Here is a 24,093-nt window from a genome sequence, read left to right as displayed (position 1 = left end):
TGTATTGCAGAGCAGCGAGCACTCACAAACTATAATCAGGAGTTTTCGCAAAATGGAATTGTTGAATGAGGCTGGTGGTGGCGATGGCGATATGGTGTAACAGCATGCAGAGAGAGAACGCGATCCGAAGGAGATTAACTCACTCTCAGTAGGTTTTATTTTGGCACAGGTAAAACCCACTTGACAATAAGTGCTAATTTTCGATGGGGACTTGGTTACGCCATATACACATAGTTACGTCATAGACATCTGGTTATGTCACAGACACCTGGTTAATACAGCAAAAACAAGAACACTGAGGGCAGCGTTGTGCTGTACATGGAGCCGTTTGACATGTTGCAATACAACAATCGCATCACTTACAAAAAATGCACGAATAATAATTATAATAACATCGATATTTCATTTCATTTGACATTCCACGTGTCTTTCTTTTTGAGTTTTGAATTCTGATGTAAATGTTATAATTTCCACGCTCTCATCGCGGCCTGCGGTCGTGCTGCTGCCATGCATGCATACGGTTTTTCTTCCCGGTGTCAACTTTATAATAACACTGCCAAAGAAGTTTCGTTGGGCCAAGTGTATGGTAACCCAGCTTGTGGAAGACATCCCCATTTACTTGTTGGCTTAGTCCAAACCTCGGTTTGAATATCGCAGAAGTGTTTATAGAAGCAGAATAGTTGAGTGCTAGAGTGGTTTACATCTAAGAAGACATTAGACGATGTCGTATAACACATTGATGAGATGTAGAGAAATAATATCAGGTATTCGTGTGAGCTAGTTTCTGATGGATAGACATGTGACATTTACAAGGTATTTGAAAGCAGACGTTTGCTATTGAAAGGTGACCCAAAACAGTGTGAATATAATGGCAATGATGGTCATTGTGATATTGTTAGTGGTGATGATAAGAAAGATAATGGTCAAGATAGTGATAATGATGATATCGGTAGTAGTGATGACGATGGTGGTGGTAATGATGGTGGTGGCAGTGTTGTTAACGCTCATTAATGGTGATGGTGCTGATCGTGATGATTATGGTATTGACAGCAATGATGAAAGCGGTGGAGGAGATGAATATGACGGTGTTAATGAAACTGCTGATGTTGGCAGTGTTGATAACGAAGGTAACATTCATGTTGGGCTGGTGGTGAAGACAGCCGTGGTGGTGGCGATTATGACGATGATCACGGTGGACACAATAATGGCAGTAATCGCGCTGATGGCGACAACAATGACGATGATTGCTGTGGCGTTGGTGAGCCTAGATAACCCTCATCACATACACGTGGCACAGTGTGCTCGGCAATTAAAGTTGGTCGCTTTGGCGCCAGCCCAGGTGCCGTTGGCCATACCAAAGAGTGGCCCGGCTGGCTGGCAACTGCAGCCACCACACTTCCCTACACCTGCCCCTGCTGGGAATGAAGATTAATTTTATTTTACTTTAATTGAAACACATGAGCGGCTTCGTTTCCGCGAGGACCCTTTCTCTCCGCTCTCTGCTCACCGCACCTGTAGGCAGTGCGGTCTGGGAGGGCGCCTTGAATCACGCGAACACACCTGTGGGCATTCACGCGGAGCGTGCGGAGCGTTATTTTATGTTGCACAAAGAAACCGGGGCGAGCACAATAAATTCACGATTACCGTCCTTCCCAAAACACGTGTAATTCTACACGAGGTCGACTGAAAAGAAAAGCGAGCCGAGCAACGGCGCTGGCTTCAGGCTGGAAGCTGCCTGCCTCCCCACCCACCCGCAGCGAGGCATTAATGATGCCGCACGTCAGTGATTAGCGCTGCGGGTGCCTACGTACGGTGAGTGGTGGTGGGGGGGACACGCGCGGACACTTCTGGAGAGTTGCGAACGCGCGCGGCGCCTCTCCCTCTGTCGCTGCTGCTGCTGCCCGCTCGTTGAGACGAGTCGCGTGGTTCTCAACGCTTCGCGCGCAGTTCTTGTTGAGCTGGTGGTGTGGATAAGGCCGAGGCGAGGGGTATTGTACACGCAATGCTGGCACATCTTTGCGTGTGTTTTTACAAAAAAAATATTTATGCACGTTTTTTGTTGTTCTTCTTGTCGTTGTTAAAAGAGCTCGGTGTGGTCACTGCTATTTTGATCTGTAGATTAATGTGATTAATTACTGTGATTGTGTTGTGAGAGTAAGGTGAGTTGTTGGTGTGGTGAGAGTAAGGTGAGTTGTTGGTGTGGTGAGAGTAAGGTGAGTTGTTGGTGTGGTGAGAGTAAGGTGAGTTGTTGGTGTGGTGAGAGTAAGGTGAGTTGCTGGTGTGGTGAGAGTAAGGTGAGTTGTTGGTGTGGTGAGAGTAAGGTGAGTTGTTGGTGTGGTGAGTAAGGTGAGTTGTTGGTGTGGTGAGAGTAAAGCGAGTTGTTGGTGTGGTGAGTAAGGCGAGTTGTTGGTGTGGTGAGAGTAAAGTGAGTTGTTGGTGTGGTGAGAGTAAAGCGAGTTGTTGGTGTGGTGAGAGTAAGGTGAGTTGCTGGTGTGGTGAGAGTAAGGTGAGTTGTTGGTGTTGTGAGAGTAAGGTGAGTTGTTGGTGTGGTGAGAGTAAGGTGAGCTTCTGGTGTGGTGAGAGTAAGGTGAGTTGTTGGTGTGGTGAGAGTAAGGTGAGTTACTGGTGTGGTGAGAGTAAGGTGAGTTGTTGGTGTGGTGAGAGTAAGGTGAGTTGTTGGTGTTGTGAGAGTAAGGTGAGTTGTTGGTGTGGTGAGAGTAAGGTGAGCTTCTGGTGTGGTGAGAGTAAGGTGAGTTGCTGGTGTGGTGAGAGTAAGGTGAGTTACTGGTATGGTGAGAGAAAGGTGAGTTGCTGGTGTGGTGAGAGTAAGGTGAGTTGTTGGTGTGGTGAGAGTAAGGTCAGTTGTTGGTGTGGTGAGAGTAAGGCGAGTTACTGGTGTGGTGAGAGTAAGGTGAGTTGTTGGTGTGGTGAGAGTAAAGTGAGTTGTTGGTGTGGTGAGAGTAAAGCGAGTTGTTGGTGTGGTGAGTGTAAGGTGAGTTGCTGGTGTGGTGAGATTAAGGGGATGGGTGGCTAGCACCACGCCCGGCCGCCTTTGTCTCCCCAGTGGCGATGTTTACACATCACACCGGGCTGGCTCGACCTGATAATCTTCACCGATGTTGGGAATCCAGCTCGGGTCATAGCCGGGTTCGTAGCGCAGCCGTGGCGCTGAGCGTCGCCTGCTGAATGGGAGCCACACGCCGCGTGGAGGGGCTGGCGGTGCTCGCGCCAAGCAACGCAGTCCCCTGTGGCTGGGTGGGTCGGGTTACAGGTGACACCCGGGGAAGCAGAGTTCTACTCTGCACTCGAGTTAGACCCCAGCCAGCTGCGACTGCTTGCTCGCTGGCATCTGACTCGGCACCGAGACGACTATTTGCCCCGCAGCACATGCGCATTTAGAAGGTTCCAATCAACGTTCGTGTCAACGTGCGTGGGAAAATGAAACGGTGGCACCGGACTTCCGTCAACAACATTCGCTCGAGTTTTCCAGTAAACACGCCTCAATGTTACGCGTCAGAGATCTGCGTCAGTCACCGTGGGTGCAGCGTAAACAGCGATCCCGTGGCTGTCGAGACTCAGCGAGGGCCGTGGGGAACTGAGCGCCTCCGGCCCTGTAGGATAACGTTGCCCGTGGCCACGTCAAACCGCACAGGACCAGGCGTAAGAGCGATCAAGCCTCGAAGTGACAAACCAACTGGAACGCTGTACACGATTCTGGACTTTAAATACAGGGGCATGCACGAGGTCGTGGTTCACTCCATGGCAAGTTGAGGTAAGCAACTTCCTTGTTGGGAACAGCATGTGCAGAGAACGTGTCTTAGACGTAAGCAGGAAAGGGAGGTTGTTGATTCATGCAGAACGGAAAGTTTGGAGACTGACATTGGAGTGGTCATCAAGATCTGGGAAGACCTAAAGCCAGTTGACGACGATGACGACTATGCAATAGCAGTGGTCCTGGGAAGACATGTCGAGTGTGCAACAAGGAAGAGACACAAAAGCCAGATAGATGGTGCTTCTGAAGAGACTCGAGCGGGCTGACCTTGGAGATCACGTGTCATATCCGTGCAACAGTTGTGGGGCCTGGCCCAGGGAAGGAAGCCGCGGGCAAGGGTGACACGCACGAGCGTCAACAGCGTTGACCGCGACGATGACCTCTTGACCTCGAATTTCTAGCGACCAAAACAAATCGACGAGCGGGAGCCAAAGGAACATCGCGCGCACGGCAGCAGCGGCGGCGCACGAAGCGTAGACACGCGGGCACTGTATTGGCGTTCGCCAGGGACGCGCCCGTCACGAACGGAGCGCGTAGCAACGCAAGACGGCGTCATTCGTCGCGTGAAGTTTTAGTCCGTTGCGGGGGTGTATTTAATGGCTCGGAAGGCCGCAAACGCTCATGAATAAATCTGACTGCCCGGGCGCCCCCGCCGAGAGAGACCGTCGCCATTTGCCGTCGGCGGTGACAGAAACGGGAGAACGCGGACGGACCCGTTGCCCGCGCCCCTGCAAAGATCCGTAATGGGCTACGCGGGCGTGAGGAGGGAGGGGTACAAGTTGCCACTTATGCTCGGGATGATTTTTTAAAGTAATGAGCCATCAAATGTGTGGCGCCGTGAAGCATCGTTAGGGTGATGTACGATCGGCATGCTCCTTCGGGAACCGGCGTCGCGGTGAGCAGCGCGGCGTGAGCCACTCTCTGGCAGGAGAGCGCGCGTGCCAAGCGGAGTCGACGTAACCTTGTTACGGAATTGAAGGAGGATAAGCTTATCGTTCAACGTGAACGATTTCCAATCCACGCGATTGTTCCCGTGTATGTAGATGAGCGGGCAAAGTGCGGCTACTCCTAAAACGTTCTTCATTGGTGCCGTAACTGCATAGTGAACCGAGTGTGATATAACTATTGGATTGGACGTGATGTGTAATGGGATTGAAAAAATAGGACCCTTCAATTACCTCTCCTGATGGAGGACAATTTTGACTTTTCTCCCAATTTTCTACGCCGATGTACAATCGATGCCATTCCACGACCGGCACAAAGCGTCCCTTGCAAACTCTCGCATCACGCCGGGTTAGACAACGGACCATGGAGCTGATATCGCGGAAATTATTCTGACATCCCTTCAAAGTGACCTCTGAACCAATGCAAGTTCCATTACAAGTTTGCTTGAACTGACTCAATGATGCTGATATTCGGCACTCCCAGAAGGCCATGGGGCCAGGCCAGGTTGTGTAAAATCACTTTTTTTACATGGCTAAACAAGTATATGAAAGGCCTACATTGTTTATCTATGTTGGTTCTTTCCACAACGACGCCAATGGTTATTTAATGTATTATCCACACACCGGGTGTGCTGCACTCGTCTGCATGCCCTGCTGTAGATTTGACGTGATTATATTGTGAAGCTGGGGGCCGAGGGGTGGAATTAAAGTATATAATGTTTGCGTCCGAGCAGATCATTTTTTTGGCTATCAACGGACGGGCTTAATGAAGTGCTGGGAGAAACGATCACGGTTCTTCAGCTGGTGAAGAGTCATCGCCGTGAGACGGCCACGTGACCCCTGGCCTCTGGACGAGACCCCAGGCCAGTGTGGAGGGACAGGGGAGCGCTTTGATGAAAATAAATATCGCGGCAAAGTGTGCCTGCAATCCTCAGCTGCCAGCGAGTGCCATCATTCCTGAGAACCTCCTCGCGCCTCCGAATGAAAATTGTGGTCCAGCTTTAGGAAATAAAAATGAAATGAAAACAAATCTTTATTTCGGTAGCACGGGGCTACTGTGGGCGCATTTAAATAACTGTACATCAGTTAACCACTCACCACGGAGCTGTTGTTTTGATTGAAAATGTGCCTCCAGGCTAACTGTGTATCTGGCACACACGCGGTGCTAAAAAAAACAATACAATCTGAGATGTCTGACCATCACCTTTAAACACACGTGGTGATGTATGCTCGGGTAAGAACACAACAACAAAGACCTCCGCAGTCATCTGAATATCATTTCAAGATAAACGCGTGCGGGCACGCCACGTAAGAACAGAACAACAATGGCGGTAATTATTATAAACCCATGCGTGCCGCAGCAGAGAAATAGGTTACGCCACAAACGCTATTGTTGGCAGAATGTTTTTTTTTATTATTCGGTGCTCGAGTTTTACGTTTGTGTTTGCAGCCACGGGCGCGCGCGCAGTGTCGCGCGCGCTCTTTTATAATCAACGCCGCCTGTGAAAACAACGGCTGATTGGCGACCCAGCGCCTCGCACAAGGGCCGCTGAATATATGCACGGGAACGAGGTGCGACAGGGGCGACATTTGATTGGGAAAATGCAGCCAGTGTTGCCGCGGACTAACCGTGCATTAGAGCGAGCCCACCTTGATTTCTGCGTGATTGTCAGAACCGGGCACCGTTAATCTAGAAAACTATTTGACAAAAACAAAAAAATCACACAGAATGGTACCGGCGGCTCTCGTGCGCACTTTGCATGCAAAGTTTAACTCGTCGCGCGATATGCGTCATTAAATGGCTATTGTCTTCACATCACTGTAAATAATGTGCATCCCGTTTTAATGAGACACTAACAGTCGCGTGAGAAACCACAGTGCAGTCACACACACCCACACAGACACACGCACACACGCACACAGTCACACACAGACACACGCACACAGTCACACACACAGACACACGCACACAGTCACACACACCCACACAGACACACGCACACAAAAACAGACACACGTACACAGTCACACACACCCACACAGACGCAAACAGTCACACACACCCACACATTCAGTTTCAGTTTATTTCAGCTTATTTATTTTGGTATAGCCCTGTGAGCCATTCGGCTCTTGAATCGGGTGCAACCACAACAAACAAAACAAAAACACGAACAAGAAAAACATATTAAAGTGACTATGTGACTGTGCAAACAGAAAATCCATGAAAAAACAGCAAAATATTCCTGAAAAAAGCACCGTACACCAACGCTGTGTGCAAAAAATCCCAGTGGGATGCAAGTCAAACAACAACAACAACCACAAGAAAACTTAGATTAAGGCCATCAGTCTAACTCCGTACTACAACAAAACAAACATGTCCAAACAAAAAAAACGTTTTCGAAATCACCAAAAAAATAAAGCCCTAATTGAAACGTAACAGTGATCACAGGGACTGTGACCGAATTTTTACAATAAACTACATAAATAACATGTAACACCAAATCCTAGAGCCATAGCTGGCTGCATGAGTTACTCCACAACAACAGAAGCATCAGTCGGAGTATCAATTTTTTCAATGCACCTTTAAGAACAACACTCTAAATCAAAATACAGATAATACTTTACAGTGTCATCCGGAGCGAAACATTTTATTTTATTTTACGCCAATGAATAGCAGTGGCAGCTAGGGGTGTACAACTCCTCTAGAGCAGTTGTGAGAGAAGATCTCATTGGTAGCGATTCAAGTTGCAGTTTATTGGGAATAGCATTCCAGACCCTGGGGGCATCAATAGCAAAGACCCTTCCTCCAGTTTTTGTACGGCAATAGGGAATGTGAAGCTGGTAAATGAGCGAAGACCTGAGGTCAAATTTGTCCTTTGAAACAGAGAGGAGATCCAGCAGGTAGTCTGCGGATTTTTTTGTAAGTACATCGTGAATAAATAAGATCTGGTGCACAAGCCGTCGAACATTAAGAGATGTTAAGTTTGTCCCAATGTAGAGATCACAGTGGTGAGTCCTATATGGGCAGTTCAATGTAAATCTTAAGGCCGAGTGAATCTTAAGGCCGAGTGATCTTAAGGCACAGTCACACAGTCACACACACCCACACACAGACACACTCACAGAGTAACACACACAGACACATGCAGTCACACACAGTCACACACACCCACACAGACACAGTCACACACACACATGCACACAGTCACACACACACACACATGCACACAGTCACACACAGTCACACACACCCAACAACAACAACAACCGCCATTCGCCACTAAGTGGCGGTGACGTCACCACGACGCTTGTGCCAGGCTATGTGCACCCTGAGGCCACACACACCCACACAGACACACACCCACACACACAGCACCCCCCGGGGGGGGGAGGGGGGGCAGCGTCTCCCAGTCAGCTGCTTGCAGACGCCGCTCAGCCCCGGGGCCACGCAACGCGACGATTCGTCGATGACGACCCGACCTCGTGCTCACGACGCCCGCGCGGAATTGCGCGATTGCTTCGTTGAGATGTTCGCATGCCACTCTGCAAGACACGGAGCTTATCTTGACACGCCAGAAACACAACCAATGAGGTGACGCGAAGGGCGAGAGAAAAAAAATTGACGTTGTTGAATCTGACCGCGATCCTAAATCGGTGAAGGGATACGTTGTTACGTGCCTGCTACAAAGCTTGTTTGTAGCAACTACAGCGCAAGCTTCTTTTTTTAAATACCCCCTCCTGCACCCTCTGCCCGATCAGCAGTACACGTGTTCACCACAGTTAGTCGATCGGCTGGTCACGTGTGGTGAGGTAAAGTGTGAGTACCCCCCTCACCCCATGTCGTACTACACATTTAGTCCACGTGGAAGAGGAGGCCAAAAACACCCTCTAAAGAGCTCCCTTGTAGTGGAGGCCATTCTCAACACCACCACCACCAGCAAGCAGCAGCAGCAAGCCGCATTAGCAGCATCATCAGCAAGCAGCAGTAAGCAGCAGCATCAGCAAGCAGCAGCATCAGCAGCAAGCCGCATTAGCAGCATCAGCAGCAAGCAGCAGCATCAGCAGCATCAGCAGTAAGCAGCAGCAGCATCAGCAAGCAGCAGCATCAGCAAGCAGCAGCATCAGCAGCAAGCCGCATTAGCAGCATCAGCAGCAAGCGCGCCGTGGGATTGGGGTTGTGCGTATTTCCAGATGGCAGCGCGCGGCTCCTCTAAGTTTGCAGCCGATGGCGCCAACCGGACTGCAACACAATGAGAACGAATGGCCGATGTCATCTCTTTTTATTGCCCAAACGTACTTGGGAGAACAAAAAAATATATTGTTAAATGTTTTTGGGGATTGTCCAACGTAAAAGATGTATTTTGTAAGTTGTCCATACATACACTTACAATGGATTCTCATCTTGGTGAATCATCCTCTCCATCCAGTGTTTCGTGAAATGCGCGAAATTATATTTCCATCAGCAGCAATAGGCAAAATGTACTCTCTTACTGATGACTGTTTATTGGGGGTGGGGGTAGGAGCGGTGCAATTGATGAGAGGACTGCCCTCTGAAATCACTGATCCCAGTTCGCCTCCCAGCCGTAGTCACCCATCAGTGGCGAGCGATGTCTGATGCGGTCATGGCCACCCCCTCATGAGTCCGCATGGAGCAGCGTGATTGAAGTATGACTGACACGGAGTGGGCAGGCCGTCGTCCAGCAGCAGTGATTGACGAAGGGGCTGTAACTGCTGGGAGTAGATCCAATGTGGCACCGCCATGCTCTCGCTCTGCCCGCTGGGGAAACGGGCGAGGCGTGCCCACAGCGCGCATCCCGACTCTGTGACTCGACGAGATTTTTTTCGCTCGCATCATTGGCCCGCTAATGTCGTCCCTCACCCCCCCCTCCCCCCCCCCCAATAGTTTAACTCTAATTCATTACGGGACCTTATCTCTACCGCTGCCAGCGGTGTCCGATTAACGAATGAAGTAAAAATAATGAATAGCGAGAGATGCACAATGCGCGTGATCGGTATTCTCGTTTGCTGGCGTGCGTTCTCCACAGCTGCCGTCTCGACAGCCCCGCGGAGACGACGCCGGCCGCGAACCGCCCCTCCCCCCCCCCACTCGGGAACTTCGCACCCCACTCCGGCGCTTCGGTGCGATGCCAGACTCACCGAAAATGAAGCCGCTTCAAACCTCGCGGAGCTGCGAAAGCAAACTACCGTTATGTGTGTTACGCGCGACAAAGATCCCCCGTGTAGCCTGTAACAGGCTGTAGGGGCAAGTGCTGTTAGAGAGCAGCACCTGTGAAGGCCGGCACGGCACACGAGGGGGTGCGTGGCCAGAACCACGCCCGGCCGCCTTTGTCTCCCGAGTGGCGATGTTTACACACCGCACCAGGTACTCGTTTGAGGCCGAGTCGACCTAGGTGAGGCCCAGCACCGGTACAGATCATAATAATGACATTTACAACGCGCCAGATTTTGCACACAAGCCAACGACTTGGAGGCGCTGGTGTTGGACGTTGAGCGGGAATCGAACGAGGGTCACCAAGCTCAGTAGCGCAGTGCGCTTCCCAATGCGCCACACACGTACAAAAAAAAATAGAAACCCCAGCATAGGCCTGAGCAAGGGTAAGGAAGTGGGCTGCGCGAGCAGGAAGCGTAGAGCACTCCAGGACGACTACACAACCTGCACAACCCTGGGCCGTGCCGCCCATCGCACTCAATTCGCTCGCGTGAGACCAGCCGACGCGGCGATCGCGTCCTCAAAAGTGGGGCGAATCGTAATCCTCAAGGTCACGACGCTTGTGTTAAGCACGTTCATATCGCGTCGTACGTTTTAAAAAAAAAAAAAAAGCCCGTTGTATGTAACGATGTTTCAGGCGATGGCCCTCCTTCAGCACAGCAGACGGAAAGTGCAAACCGCAGCACGTCCAATGGGCCCTCACCCAAATAAGGCTGCGATTTGAGTGCACGCGGCGTCGGCACGTGACCGCACTTCGAGTCGTTGCAGGAATGGGAGAATGCGAACCCATCTGGAGAGAGTGCGCGCACACGGTGAGAGGGTTTAACGTTAGGACAGGGAGCGAGGGATCGAATTTTACAGGCCAGACGGGGAACTGAGACTTAATGGTGGAAATGTGATTGAAGACTCTTTTGTAGAGAGAGAGAGACATCAGTCACAGGCAGAAGCGATGCGGAGAGTCTCGAGTCTGGACTTGAAAGTGGAAGGGCCTCCGCAGTGTAGGTGCCCAGAGATGAGGGATTCCAGACTGGTGGAGCAGCAGAGAAGAAGGAGCGACCTCCAATGATAACCGAGGGCTTCGGCAGAAGCTCTTGCTTGCTGGAGCTGAGAGCACATGAAGAGTAGAGTGAGATGAGAGTGGAGAGGTAGGAGAGTGCGTGGAGGGGAGTAGTGAGACAAGACAGAGTAGTTGGCAGGGGCAAGTCCATGGAGGAGTTTGAAGGCAGGGAGAACTATCTCGGTGTTCGACTCGGGATTGGACGGGCGCTGTAGAGGGGGCGGATTGAGGTGTTTATTTTGGAGCCAGGGCCCTGTGCTGCTGCTGCTGCTGCCGTGAGCCAGGCTGAGTGCTGCCGTCCGCGTGGTGCAGTCACAGCCCCTTGCGCTGCGTCCTCCTGGCAGGGCTGGCCACTGACTGATTTGACGCGCTATCAGCTCACCCATAATCTCACCAGTTATTGATGTAATTATCCGACTGCATAACAGATGTTCTGACATCGTAGCCACTGCTGGGCATTAATTGCATCATTTTTTTTACGTTGTGATTTCCATCCCCCCACCCAACCCCCCCCCCCCTTAAACAGAATCCATTAATACGAACATCAATCATTGTGCCAGGTTATTGGTTCGGCAGAGCAAGGGGCCGATAACAATTTCAAATGGATATTGCTCTGTGTTGTTAGGCATTGCACGCCGATGCTGGATGCGTGCGCGTGTACGTGTGCGTGTGCGTGTGCGTGTACGTGTGCGTGTGCGTGCGTGTACGTGTGCGTGCGTGTGCATGTACGTGCGCGTGTGCGTGCGTTCCCGCCACTCGAGCCTTAAACAGAACGCGAGGCGAGCGTGGACGAAATGAAACCTTTCACAAACTAAAACGTTGACGCGCATCAGAGGGACGTCCCGAGGAGGCGTACGCCGGCTTGGCCGTGACCACGATCCCAAGTTCGCTCCGAGAGGGATGCCAGCGACTCGGGCACCGGTTGAAACGAGGCGGCGACGCGCGCGGGTTCATCAGCGGGATTAGCGAGAGGCGCCTAATTCGTGCCTCGAGTTGACAAATGGAGCATTCATTTCTAATTTGGCGACGCTGGCCGTCGAGGCAGTTGACGCGCTGACTGCTCAATCTTTTGCCTGCGGCCGCCCGACCATTCCTCGAGGCAGTTACCGAAGCAGGTCGGCTTCTGTGAAGTGGACCGTGATAGTCCCCCATCGTCCGTGACGACATTGACGAGAGAAGGCGATGCCAGTGGCGGTTTCTTAACCCCTGACTCTCTGTTGTAAAACTACACGTAACTAATTTACGAAGCAGAATAATGTAGACAACTGTGATTATGTGCATATTATCAGCCGGACATCCTTTGCAAAGTATATCAAAATGAGTAGGCACCCGGGTCAAACGAGCCGTGTTTGAACCCGAGACACACAGTGCCCCGCGACGCAGAGCCACGGATAAAAGCTCCGATTCTGTTCACGAGAAGCTGCCTGGCCGGTCACGGTCGCACGCTCCGTGGCCTCGTTCTCGCTGGGGGAAAACAAAAAAACTAAAACAGAGAGAGGCTTCTGGTCTCGGGGGGGGGGGGGCTCTCCACCCGGTTCTTAACTCCTCAGGGAGCGCTATCCACGCCCGCGGTGCTCGCCGCTGGGATTTGACGCGGGATTTTCTTTCGGAAGGAAGGCAAAGAGTTAAGCCCGGACGCGCCGCTAACCTCCACGTGTCGGCCGCGTCGCTGTGATGAATGGGCCGAGCAATGACCATCGCCGGATTACCTGCGTATGCAAATGAGTCGCAATTAGGGCTCGTTATACGCATGAGGGGCCCGTGCTCTAATTAATATTTGATGGGGGGAGGGGGCTCCTGGGGGCCGGCGCCCGCGCGTCTGTGCGAGGCAGAACGAGCCGCCGGCGCTCGCCCGGCTCCCACACGCACCGCTGCCGACGACGATGACGACGATAACGACGACAACGATGACGACAACGATGACGATTATGACGACGACGATTATGACGACAACGATGACAACGATGACGACTATGACGACCATGACGAGGATGACGACGCACGCTCCGCCAAAGTGTTTGATCGCACTCCGTGATGCGCGCTAACGAGACGCTCATCACTCTGCGCGTCGCCGGTAATTTTCCCACAGAATGTCCTCACTTGCCCACCCACCCACAAACCTACCCACCCACCGACCCACAAACCCACCCACCCACCCACCAACCCACCCACCTACCCACCCACAAACAAACGCCCCCACCCATGCCTGCCTTCCTGGGAAACACAATTCAGGTGGGCCCAGGTTGCTCAGTCTCCCCTCTGGTGCACACATGTTCCGTATGAAGCAAAGGGTTGGAATCTAACCGCGCAGTTCGAAAGGAAAATTGTTGGCACTTGAAGGCGGGCGATGCTATGAGATTCGTGGCAAGGCAGGATAAGCAATGCGGAAGTCAGGCGAGTGTTGCGGGTACAATTCGGGATAAACGGCTGCACTGGGTGCAACGTCGCGTGTGGCGGCACGGACGAGGGCCAGTTGCCGAGACGGACATTGGAGTGGTCTCCACGAGTCCCGAGACCCCAGGAGGAGACCTAAGACCAGATGATGGGACTCAAAATGACAATCTGTATTTAGACTGGAAGAATTCGATGAGCTATACAGCTCCTTTACACAGATGTCCAGTAGATGCCAGGTCAGATCTTGAAGGATACGTGTCTGAAATATTAATGGGCTGTAAATATCGGGATGTATAATAGAGATTTTAGGGGATGTAATATCGCTTTCATTCAGTTTAGCAACTTAACAACTGTGAAAGGATGTCAATGTAGACATAATTATTCTGTAGAGGCATCTGAAACATCCACCCTCCGTTTCTGATCCACGCACGCACGCACACTTGACCTCGGATTGCTGATTAATCACAAAGTACAATGGAATCGGAGTGAATTGCAGCATCTCAAGCGTTTAAATAGTTATTTTAATGATTTTCTTCATGTTTTTAACGGTTTAATGACACGGGATATCTTAATTGTGTGGTTTTGCATTAAATATGACTGTGTTTATAAGCCAATAACTCATAATTAGGCATGCGTTGTGAGGAATGGCAGGTCATTAGGAAAGCCAATATGATATTTATCACGTCGTCTCTGGCTTGTGGGTACAAACCGAGGCATCATTGATTTCACACGGCCCGAGTAAACAATTTCTCCCTCTTTCGCAATTAATATTAAACACTTGTTTAAATATTACGGAGTTACAGCATGGGACGATTGCACCGCGCGGTGTGACGCACCCAGCCGAACACGTTCGTTGCAGCGATCGTGATTCACACCGAATGTCTCGACCCTTCTGTCCAAGGAGAGATGTCGCCAAGGAGATGTACGGAGGCGACGTCGCTCCAGCCGGAGGGGCGTCGCTCGGATCTCTCCTTGCCCGGAGCTGCTTGGATGTTGCGATGTCACCGTGCGGAAAACTCATGACACGTGCCATGATTCTAATCTACAAAACGGAGGATAATCATTTAAAAATAAAAAAATAAATCACACGAATGTGTTAGGCACAAGGATAACTCTGTCGAGTCAGAGCCACGTGACTGTTGGGCAATACTCGTTTCCACTGATGGCCCTCATTCGGTGATGGAAATTCCACCTTCCTACGGCAAGCTTCAGTCTCTCCACAGGACAACCGCTGATGACGTTCTGCCAATTGGTGCCCATGGCACTGGCCCAGAGGGATGATTAGATTGATCGAGCCCTCGCGGGGATTTGAACTTATGGCCTTAACACTGAGTCAGTCTTGGCACATCACCACCGAACCGGACAACCGTTAATAAATCTCATATCACGATCACACATAGAAGCGCTTCTGTTATTGACTTTGCATGGCTCTTGGATAAAGAGTCCTAGGGTCTGATTGATCTGCAAACAGCAATATCTGAAGGACTACTGCCAATCATATCTGGCAACCCAGGCGTAGATTTGCCTATCAAGTTTTACTCAGCTGATGAGACCCAGCAGGGTGAAGCGGCTCCAGGTTTCGCCTGCAGAATCGGACGCCGCCGGTTAACATCCACGCACAACAACCCACGAGCTATTAGTGTACAACAGAAGTGTGCGGTTGTTTATCTAACTACCCGTAATGGCCCACAACAGTGCATAATTACATACACATATCGTAACATTAATGAGCTCTATGACAGCATTAACAATAATCACTGCCGTGGCTCGTCACCGGGCTTGGCACGCGGCGGTGGCAGAGCGGCCGCGAGCTCAGCGAGGGGGCCCGGAGCAGAAGTCATTCCTGCGTGTGGCCACGCACGTTACACGCCGGACACGCCACATCACATCACAGTTGCGTGAAACAATAAGCGGATGCACCAATTACAATGACGTCATCGCCGCAATTAGAATTATGCTTTTTTATATGAATGTAAAAGGCTGCGAGCTCGAGTTGATAAATGGCTCACCCTCATGTTAGTGTATGAAGCTGGGAGCCCATGCTGTTACTTGCTTCGCCTTCTTGAGGCCGGGCACCACCGCCACCACCGCAGGTGGGAGAGCTCCCCGTGCCAGGATCGGTGCTCTCCGCCGGGGTCCATCGCTCTGCCAATCGCTGCATCTCCCAGCACCGAGTCGGCCCCTACTTTCAGAATCGAACGTCGCGCGTTTCGAAGTCTTTGGGACGCTGTAAATTTCCACATGATGAGAAGCCACTCGGTTGGGCTATCATTTGTGATGGCCAGGTCGCTCCTGAAAAAGAGCTACATAGCTCAGTGGGCCTTACCTGGTAAAATAAAACATTTAAGTTTTAGTTTCTAGGTCTGCCACAATACGAGAGGGGAGAAACTACATAAAGGTGAATGCACAAACTCGGACATTTAACATCCCCCCCCCCCCGGGGAAGACGCGAGGCTTTCCCCAGGACAGCGGCTCTGCCTCGTCAACAAGATGACGATGATCCTGGAGGGAATAAAAAAAAAACCCCGTGGAGGGTGGAGGACCCCCCCCCCCCCGGCCACTGCATTCCATTTCGCTCGTTACCGCCACCGCAGCAGCGGCGCCTCTCGGACAACCTTCCTGCGGCTCTGCAGTTCATTTACAGGCGATAAACTCCACCTGTCTGGGAGATAAGGGCACGGCGCACGCACGCACGCACGCTTTTAAATCAGCGGCACACAGCTCAATGTGGTTACCCCACTGGAAAAGGGAAGTAAGCAAGCTGGCAGGCCAGTCCATTAAGGGAGCCTCGATTTTGTTGGGGGGGGGGGGTTCTCCTCCGATGCCCCCAATGTCTGGAACTCTCAACCCCCGCCCCCCAGCCGACCGTGCTGTCGACTCCCAGCCCCTGTTCAAGTCCAGGCTCAAGACGTTCCATATTTCCTCTGACTCCGTTGTCGCACGGCACTGGGTATTAATATTTTAAGGCTGAGTTGACTTGGAGGATGCCCATAACAGGTTATGAGTCAGCACTTGCTCCTGACGTTATCTTTGGCTGGGAGTCGAACTCAGGCAACCGGTATTGTGGCGCAGAAGGAAAACCACTCCAGCACCGCTCCCCACATGCACCACACACACACACACGTGGGATGGATACAAAACAAGTCAGAGTGATTTCCTGCTCAAGTGAGCGCTGATGTATCGGTGCCCATCTCCCTTCACAGCCCCTGAGCCAGCGGTTGAAATTGCATATTCCTAGAGCGGAGGCGAGCCTATCCATAGAACAACCGCTGTTGATTTCCCCCCCAACGTGGTAATCACTTTATCGACCGAGATGGCATGATGGGCCGAGTCAACTCCCAGCTGGGATTTGAACTTCGCGTCTTTCCGATTGCGAGCCGATTTGGTCGTGTTCATGTTTCCGTCTCCTGCGCCAAAGGTTAGCGCGCAAACTTAAATACATTAATTTAAATTATCTTTAAATCAATAACACAGAATCGGAATTCTATCGTACAGATTTCTTCAAGACCACACGTGCACACACACGCACACACACGTGCACACACACGTGGACACGCGCGCGCACCGTTATCGAAAAAGTCGCAGATGATCAAGACCACGAAGGGGGGAAAAAATGATTGCGCAGACACTGGGGCAAGAGCATCTGAGCTGGATCTTGTCAAAATGCGCTGCAGATGTTCAAGCAGCGGTAAAGGAAGAGGCCAGACAGCTTCAAGACGCCGCGCGCACAGCACGCGCGGCGCCCTGCCTCCATCTGCCTTGTGAGATAAATCCTGAGAGACTTGGAGGGTCTGTCTCTGGGACCGCTGGCGATCAAGACTCCGCGAAGATCATGGTCTCATGGTCTCATCCCCCCCCCCCCCACACCCCGGTCACATAAAGAATGCAATTTAGAACAGGCGGCACTATATTTAACAGACATTAATGACAGTGTGTCTGGGACGCGGAGCCCAAGCTCAGCGTGGTTCGAAAGCCAGGGGAAAGAGGTGAGGCCTTAAGGAGGTGGTACTTTTAAAAAAAGAGGATGGGGCTTTTAAAAAAGGGGTGGGGCCTTTAAGTGTGGCTTTAAAATAAGTGCAGACTGAACGCTGCTGCAAATGCACAGCAGCAGTGGGACGGTGACGCCGATGACGACGCCGATGACGACAATGACGGTGATGATGATAACGATGACGCCGATGACGACAATGACGACGATGATGACGACGATGATGCCGATGACGATGGCCGCGTTCCAGACGGCGGGAGCTGCCACGGGGAAACGACGCCCGGCAGTGACCATGATCTCCTGCGCCTCGGTGTAGCGACGAGGAGGAAGAGTAGGGTTTGAGTCGTGAGGCTGCTGCTGCTGCTGCTGCGAGTTCCGCCGTGAGATGTGGTGCAGGGCGACCGGAGAGCAGAGAGAGACGCGGTGGGCGGCCGAGCGTAGAGGCGCGGTGGTGGCAAACGCAGGAGGCGACCTTGTAGCCTGGCGATGGTGGCGGAGGGAACGGAGGGAGCGGAGGGAACCTCTCCAGTTGATTCTATTCTCCATCGTGAGCACCTTGCCGGAGGGCCCGCTCTTACCCTCTTTTCTCCTCCTGTCCTCTCCCCTCCTCTTTTCTTGTCTCCAGCTCAGCTCTCCCCCGATGCTCCTACATCAAGGCGAGGGTGGGACGGCAGAAAGCGTCTTACGTGCGAGTTCACCCTCGTGTTTCTGTATTTTGCCGGTTCCGTTGTTCCTGAAGAGCTGGAATAAAACATTTGAAAAGGAGCGAGACCGAGAGACGTACCTCAAAGCCCCACCTTTAACGAGCACCCGCGTCTGCCGTTTTCACCGTCGCGCTCAGCGATACCGATCGCGGCACGCAATTCGGTTTGCGTCCGAGTCCAAGCACTTTCGGCGGCTCATCGCAAAGCCCATCGACCATGGGCCAGAATTTAACCGATAATTCTGAAGGCAAAAGCGGCGTTTTACACAGCAGACGCACACAACAAGAAGTCCCAGCATGCTCTGCATGCCAAGGTGACAGACCGTGCGCAAAAACGCATGCGGGGACGGTGCCGTCATCTTACATTGCAAAGAATGCTGGGACATCCCGTCGGGCTTTGCCGGTCGAAAACGCCTCAGTTTGTGCGAACTGTGATCACTGTGATCGGGGATAGACAAAGCGACGCGGAGAGCTCGGTGACAATGGACGCGCGCGGTCAGTCGCTCGACGCGCCGCCACGCGATCCTTCTGCACGCGCTGAGACTCGGCGCGCTTGGGAAACCTCGCTTGGCAACGCAGCCGCGAATCAACTTGCCTGAACGATGTGTGCGGTGACGGCGACGATGTGTGTCGCGTAGGGGAACAGCAATCATTTACTGCGTCGCCCGAGGTTTTGATATCCAGTCCGTAGTTTTGGGAGAAGTGTGGGGAGAATGTGGGAGATAGGAACGGGGCGTGAGTTCAGTAGACACAGTGGGTTCAGTGGGACTGAAAGAGATTTCTGCGCATACAAAGCAACCAAATAACTTCTGCTGAACTTCAGCTTTGCATACCGGCGAGTTTGATATTATAACGTAATCCCATCCCAAGACATCTGGCCGATGTATAAGGGGGCTCTCTAAACCTCTGTTTAGTGGAGACCCTTACGGCAGCAGTGACACGAGGAAACAATTGCAGGGGCTGTGCCTTTACCCTAACGGAAGAAAACACGTAGCTGTGACCAAGCCTTCCGCGAGTGCAGCAACATTTGAGTTAATCAGCAGTGAGGGCACTAAACAAGATTAGGGACTCACGTGCTCCCATTGCAGCCTTCCAGTTGAGAGGTTTTTGATTAGAAAACATAGAGAGTACGTATATACAGGTATTAGAATACCTCTTTTTGAGTTCACCGATTTTGTGAGGGTTGTTTGATGTAATCAATGCAATGCATCACGTGACTGTGTTGGCTTCGAGGCTTCATGGGGCGGTCGGTGTTTAAAGTAAAACACATTTTATATTTAACGTGAATTAAACATGGGGAACCTGACAGGTACATTAGCCTTGACATACATTATATATATGTGTAAAAACACATAATACTATCGGAGAAATTACAACTTAGGTCCCTGGTTCGTACATCTTCCGGACGCAAAATTAGATTTGTATTCATGAAATGCAATTCATGATGTAAATCTTGTTGTGTTTTGTACGGGTGTCATTAGGATCCGATGTGATTTCCTCGGAGCTCCATTCATCCGAGAGCTGTCGCCCCCCCCACACCACAGGCCCACCAACGGGCAAGATCTCAATATTCAACACGAGCCGCCCGTTAACTCCGCAAGACACCTGCCGATCCGTACGCGGATCCGCTATTAATGTAAGCGGCACACCAGCGAAGCCCGCCTATTACTCTGGCACTGTGGTTCATTTTTTTTTTTGGCCACAAATTAACCACAATACCTTGCTGATCTCGCCAAGCAACATAAACCATCACGCTTTTGGCTAGCCATCGAACGAAGACGGTCACTGCATCGCACGGCCGCACGGAACGCTCTCCTTTCCAATATTAGGAAGCCACTGGAGCTATGCACTTTTCAATCTAGACTGAAATACGAATTTCTTGAGAACTGCTTTTGGTGTTGAGTTTATTGTCCTTCCCCCGCACCTTCGATAAGCGCAGTTGGCTACGTACGGTGCGAAAGAAGTTCAACACACATACACACGTACTTACATCTCGCATTGATCGCATTCACGGCACACGTGGGCCACCTCGCCGGAATTGCCGTTAAAGGATATCGGGCGGCCACGTTCGACCAAACGAGAAATATGCCACGCGGCTGTGGCGCTCGTTAAGCTTCAGGTGGCGTTCGATACGAAGCACTCCGGGCGTAATGCAGTCGGGGGGACCAGTTCCTTATTTGGATTCCTCCGCTATTATTTGGCAGCTCGGTATCGGCGTGCCGCGGCCCATCGACGCGCAACTCAATCGGGTCAGGCAGGGGTCAGCTCCCGGTGCCGCCCGCCCCCAACCGGAGCATCCCGACGGTCAATGCCCACCCAATCAGGAACGTGCAAATTAGGGATCAATTAGCTCGGTGTGGGAGGCCTGGGACGATCCAAGGAAGACGGGAGGCCATTCCTCCTTCCCTCCGACGAATGGCCTCTCCTCCCTCCGCCACGTCCGGCGATCGATGAAACTGTGGGCTCCGGGATTGCCGTGAAGCCGCCGCGATTGAGCGTATGAGCGACCGGCGGCAGAGCCATCGGGAGCATCCGTCTTAGTTTGCGCAAGGCAATGCGGACGAAACGCACGTTAATTAATCATTGCTAAAAACAGGCGATATGTTTGAATATAAGTAGGACAAGCTCATATGCTGGACGCAATGTACATCATGACGCAGGCGACGGAGCACTGTGGTGTAATACACATTATATTTGAGTAATTTCAAACAATGTGACGTGGACATATATATATTTTTTTTATCGATACGCTCGTTTGTCTGTTGCAATTTCACGGAACTCATTTAAAATCGAAATCAATTCATGAACAACAAACAAAAAAATTCGTGCAATAAATCTGACAGTTTTGCGAACTGAACAACAAAAAAAAGACAAATTTGTGGACGAGTGCAATTACATTTTTAAATGTTTCATCTCTCACGAACATTCGCCTGGGCGTGCTGGAGCGTGCGGCTCGGGCGCAAGTACCCCGCGTCCGTCTTCGCTCCGGGACGGTAGCCGTGGGCGGGCAGAGCGATGAATTCGCCTCCGCGAATCTCCAAGCGAGCGAGCGTCGCCTCCGCGCGATGGCCCGGCACGCGCAAACGCACGCACGGGCACCGAGTCACTGGGCACACCGTGCCCGCCCGCCCGCCCCCGCTGACGAAGCAGGCACCGCCGCACGCGACCACCAGAATGCGCAAACCTGCGCCCGCTGGCACCGACGGCGCATGCGCATACTTTTCGGTGCCCGCATAAGACAACCTACTTCCCTGGCACGCGCGTGCGCACGCGTTCCTTGGGGCCGCGCGTGCGGCGGTTCGCGCCAGCCGCCGTGTCAGCTGACGTGAAGCGGGGGGGTCACCGCCGGCCGTTCAGACGCCTTCCCGCGTCGCCGCTCAAACCACCACAATTCTCTCCCTCGCGCTCCCTCTCCCCCTCTCTCTCCCTCTCGCGCGCTGGCTCGCTCGCTCGCTCGCTGCGTGCGCGCGCACGCACACGCACACGCAGACACAAAGGGATGGCTGCAGCCAGCGGGCGCTGCGGAACGACGCGCACGCCACTCCGCTTGCTCCGACGTTGCGCCGGAGGATTCTGTGCCGCCGCCGCCGCCGCCGCCGCCGTCTCCTGCGCGCGTCGTTGTGCCACCGGCCCCCGCCCCCCGGCCCCCGCCCCCCCCCCCCCCCCACCCTGGCTCCTCGCGGGCACCGCACGGCGGCATGAAGGAAGAGGCGGAACGAGACGACCGATACCAAGGAAGACAAAAAAAAAAGACGCCGGAACGGCTGGGCTGCGCGGGCATCGCCGGGGCGGGCGCAGCGCGACGCCGTACGTGCCACGCAGGGACGTGCCCCTGCCCGCGTGCGCGCAGACGCCGGCTTTTGGCAGCGATCGTCGCGACGAGCTCCCCACGTCCTCCCCGCACGGCGTCGGCAAAATCCCAGCAGAAGCGGCGGGCGGCCGTCGGAACGAGGCCAACCAACACGCGGTAGGTGAACGGCCTCACCCAGCCAACACGCACACACACGCAGGAGGAGCCGCCATCGTCAGCACGCCGGCTGGCAGCGAGGACGGCTCGTGCGTTAGCAGCGGGCGTACGTGGCGCGAGAGCGGGCACCGCTTCGACAAGTGCCGCGGGGCGACGGTAGCAAATAATCATCACCCCCCCCCCCCGGCCGCCTCCCCTAATGGAAGGCTGCAAAGCGCTTCACTCCGCGGTATGATTGAACGGCCCTCTACGTGGAGGGAGCCGCGCACCATCCGTTCCTGTTAGGGCAGTCGAGAGACCGGGGAGGTGATTCCGTAATAACGTGGCCCACCGCTTTTTAACGTCCTCGCAAAATCGCGCGCGCCGAGCCCGGCCGAGCGGCTCGCTCTCACCTCGTGGAAAAAAACGTTCCGTCGCTTTATCGCTAACGCGCCGATGAACAACACCGACACACACCGACACACACGCACACACCGACACACACACACCGACACACACACACCGACACACACACACACCGACACACACACACGCACCGACACACACACACCGACACACACACACCGACACACACACACACCGACACACACACACACACCGACACACACACACCGACACACACACACACCGACACACACACACACCGACACACACACACACACCGACACACACACACCGACACACACACACACCGACACACACACGCACACCGACACACACACACACACCGACACACACGCACGCGCGCGGCGGCGGCACGGCGTCCGGATTAGGCCGTCGTGCCGGTTATTAATAGCTCCGCCGGTTTCCCGGCGGTAACATTTGCGGGTGCCCGCCCGCACGTGCGTGCCTGCGCATGCACGTGCGCATCGCGCGCGCGTCGGTCTTGCCGCGGATTGGTCGAGCGCCGCGAGCGTCTCGAGGGGTGGGACCCGGGAGGGAAGGAAGAGAGGGAGAGGCAGCCAGACAAATCGGGGGGGGGGGGGGGGGTTCTACCAACCCCTGCCCTTGGCCACGACTCGCGCAGGGCCCCGACCCGCGGCTCCTCGCTCCGGAGCCTCACGACGGCGGGGCGCGGCGCTCGACGACGGAAAGTCACCGAGTGAGTGCCGAGTCGGAGGCTTCTTTACTCTTCCGATGACAGTCCCCGGCGCGGAGGAGTAGCGCCATGGCGACGTAACGTACGGCCCTGCCGATCTTCCGCTCGGCGGCATTAATATTACAACGCCCGCTCCGAATCGTCGCCCGGCACCTTCGCAGAATCGGGCTCCTGCGTGAAACCGTTCGTCGGCGACGGCTCCGGGTGTTTTTTAATATTGCGTAGCGCTCCGCCGATAGGTTTTCATTCCTTTCTCGAAAGGATCTTGCGCTCGCGTAGTCGATGCGGCAGCATGCACGCGCGTGTATCCTGTGTCCTGTATCCTGTATCCTGTGCGCGCGGTCGACATTACGAACGGCGGAGTGCAGCGTGATGCGCAGCGTCGCTTAAACCACAGACGCGATATCGACGCGCCGGTGCCATTATCGAGACAATGCGCCGGCACTGACGCGACGTTCTCGGCACGCGGGCGCGTCGCCGCGGTTCCGCCCGGGGGGGCCGGAGAGCAACGGCGGTGGCGGCGATGCGACGGCGTCGTGAATCAACCGCAGCAGCGCGGCGCACCGCGGCGCCCGCTCTGATTACGGCACCGCCGCGAACGCAAACAAAAGCCGGGGCGGCGGTTACCCCCACGCAATCGGCAAAAGCTGGCGAAACGCGGGAGAGGCGCGTGCGTGGCGTCTGCAACACACGCACGGCGGCGAGTGACGCAGGCGGAAAGGGCCATCGAGTCGCACCGCGGTCACCGCCGTCACCGCCGTCACCGCCGTCACCGCGACCGCTAGTTTCCCAGCTCGGCGTGGGATGCGAGGGCTTTCGCCTGCTGCACAGATAAGGCAGAGCGAACGCGTAGGAGCCACGCGCAACAACAACAAAAAAATCCCCGTTTAAAAAAAAAAAGCAACAAGAGTAGCAATTATAATAATAGTAATAATAAAA

The 24,093-nt window shown here is 53.4% G+C and overlaps 1 protein-coding gene and 1 long non-coding RNA gene across 22 annotated transcripts in view; one reads left to right on the top strand and one right to left on the bottom strand.

The window, feature by feature from the left end:
- Positions 1 to 6,791: 6,791 nt before the first annotated feature.
- The window catches only part of LOC116951146 (uncharacterized), an 83,290-nt gene continuing 65,988 nt past the window's right edge, over positions 6,792 to 24,093 (bottom strand). For 4 of the 11 annotated variants that reach the window (XR_012946101.1, XR_012946093.1, XR_012946088.1 and 1 more), the window contains 3 exons: positions 18,684 to 18,744; positions 15,407 to 18,031; positions 13,898 to 14,439 (listed from right to left, as the gene is read on the bottom strand). This is a non-coding gene — a long non-coding RNA (uncharacterized LOC116951146). Of the gene's footprint in view, positions 8,260 to 13,897; positions 14,440 to 15,406; positions 18,032 to 18,683; positions 18,745 to 20,984; positions 21,361 to 22,447; positions 22,646 to 24,093 lie in introns of those variants that run through there. The other 7 variants (XR_012946081.1, XR_012946074.1, XR_012946105.1 and 4 more) reach the window with 7 other exon arrangements.
- Positions 21,344 to 24,093, top strand: part of LOC116951124 (uncharacterized) — a 115,970-nt gene continuing 113,220 nt past the window's right edge. For 4 of the 11 annotated variants that reach the window (XR_012946069.1, XR_012946066.1, XR_012946067.1 and 1 more), the window contains exon 1: positions 21,363 to 22,055. Coding sequence is in view for 5 of the 11 variants with exons in the window: in XM_076072142.1 (XP_075928257.1) it covers positions 21,588 to 22,055 (468 nt within the window). In the remaining 6 variants the exon portion in view is untranslated. Of the gene's footprint in view, positions 22,056 to 24,093 lie in introns of all 11 variants that reach the window. The other 7 variants (XR_012946071.1, XM_076072172.1, XM_076072166.1 and 4 more) reach the window with 5 other exon arrangements.

The sequence above is a fragment of the Petromyzon marinus genome, chromosome 3, assembly GCF_048934315.1.
Source record: "Petromyzon marinus isolate PM22_M1 ecotype Great Lakes invasive population chromosome 3, UKy_Petmar_22M1.pri1.0, whole genome shotgun sequence".
Taxonomy (NCBI): Eukaryota; Metazoa; Chordata; class Hyperoartia; order Petromyzontiformes; family Petromyzontidae; genus Petromyzon; species Petromyzon marinus.
The sequence above is the reverse complement of the archived record's forward strand: the minus strand, read 5'-3'. Positions and strand labels throughout refer to the sequence as shown.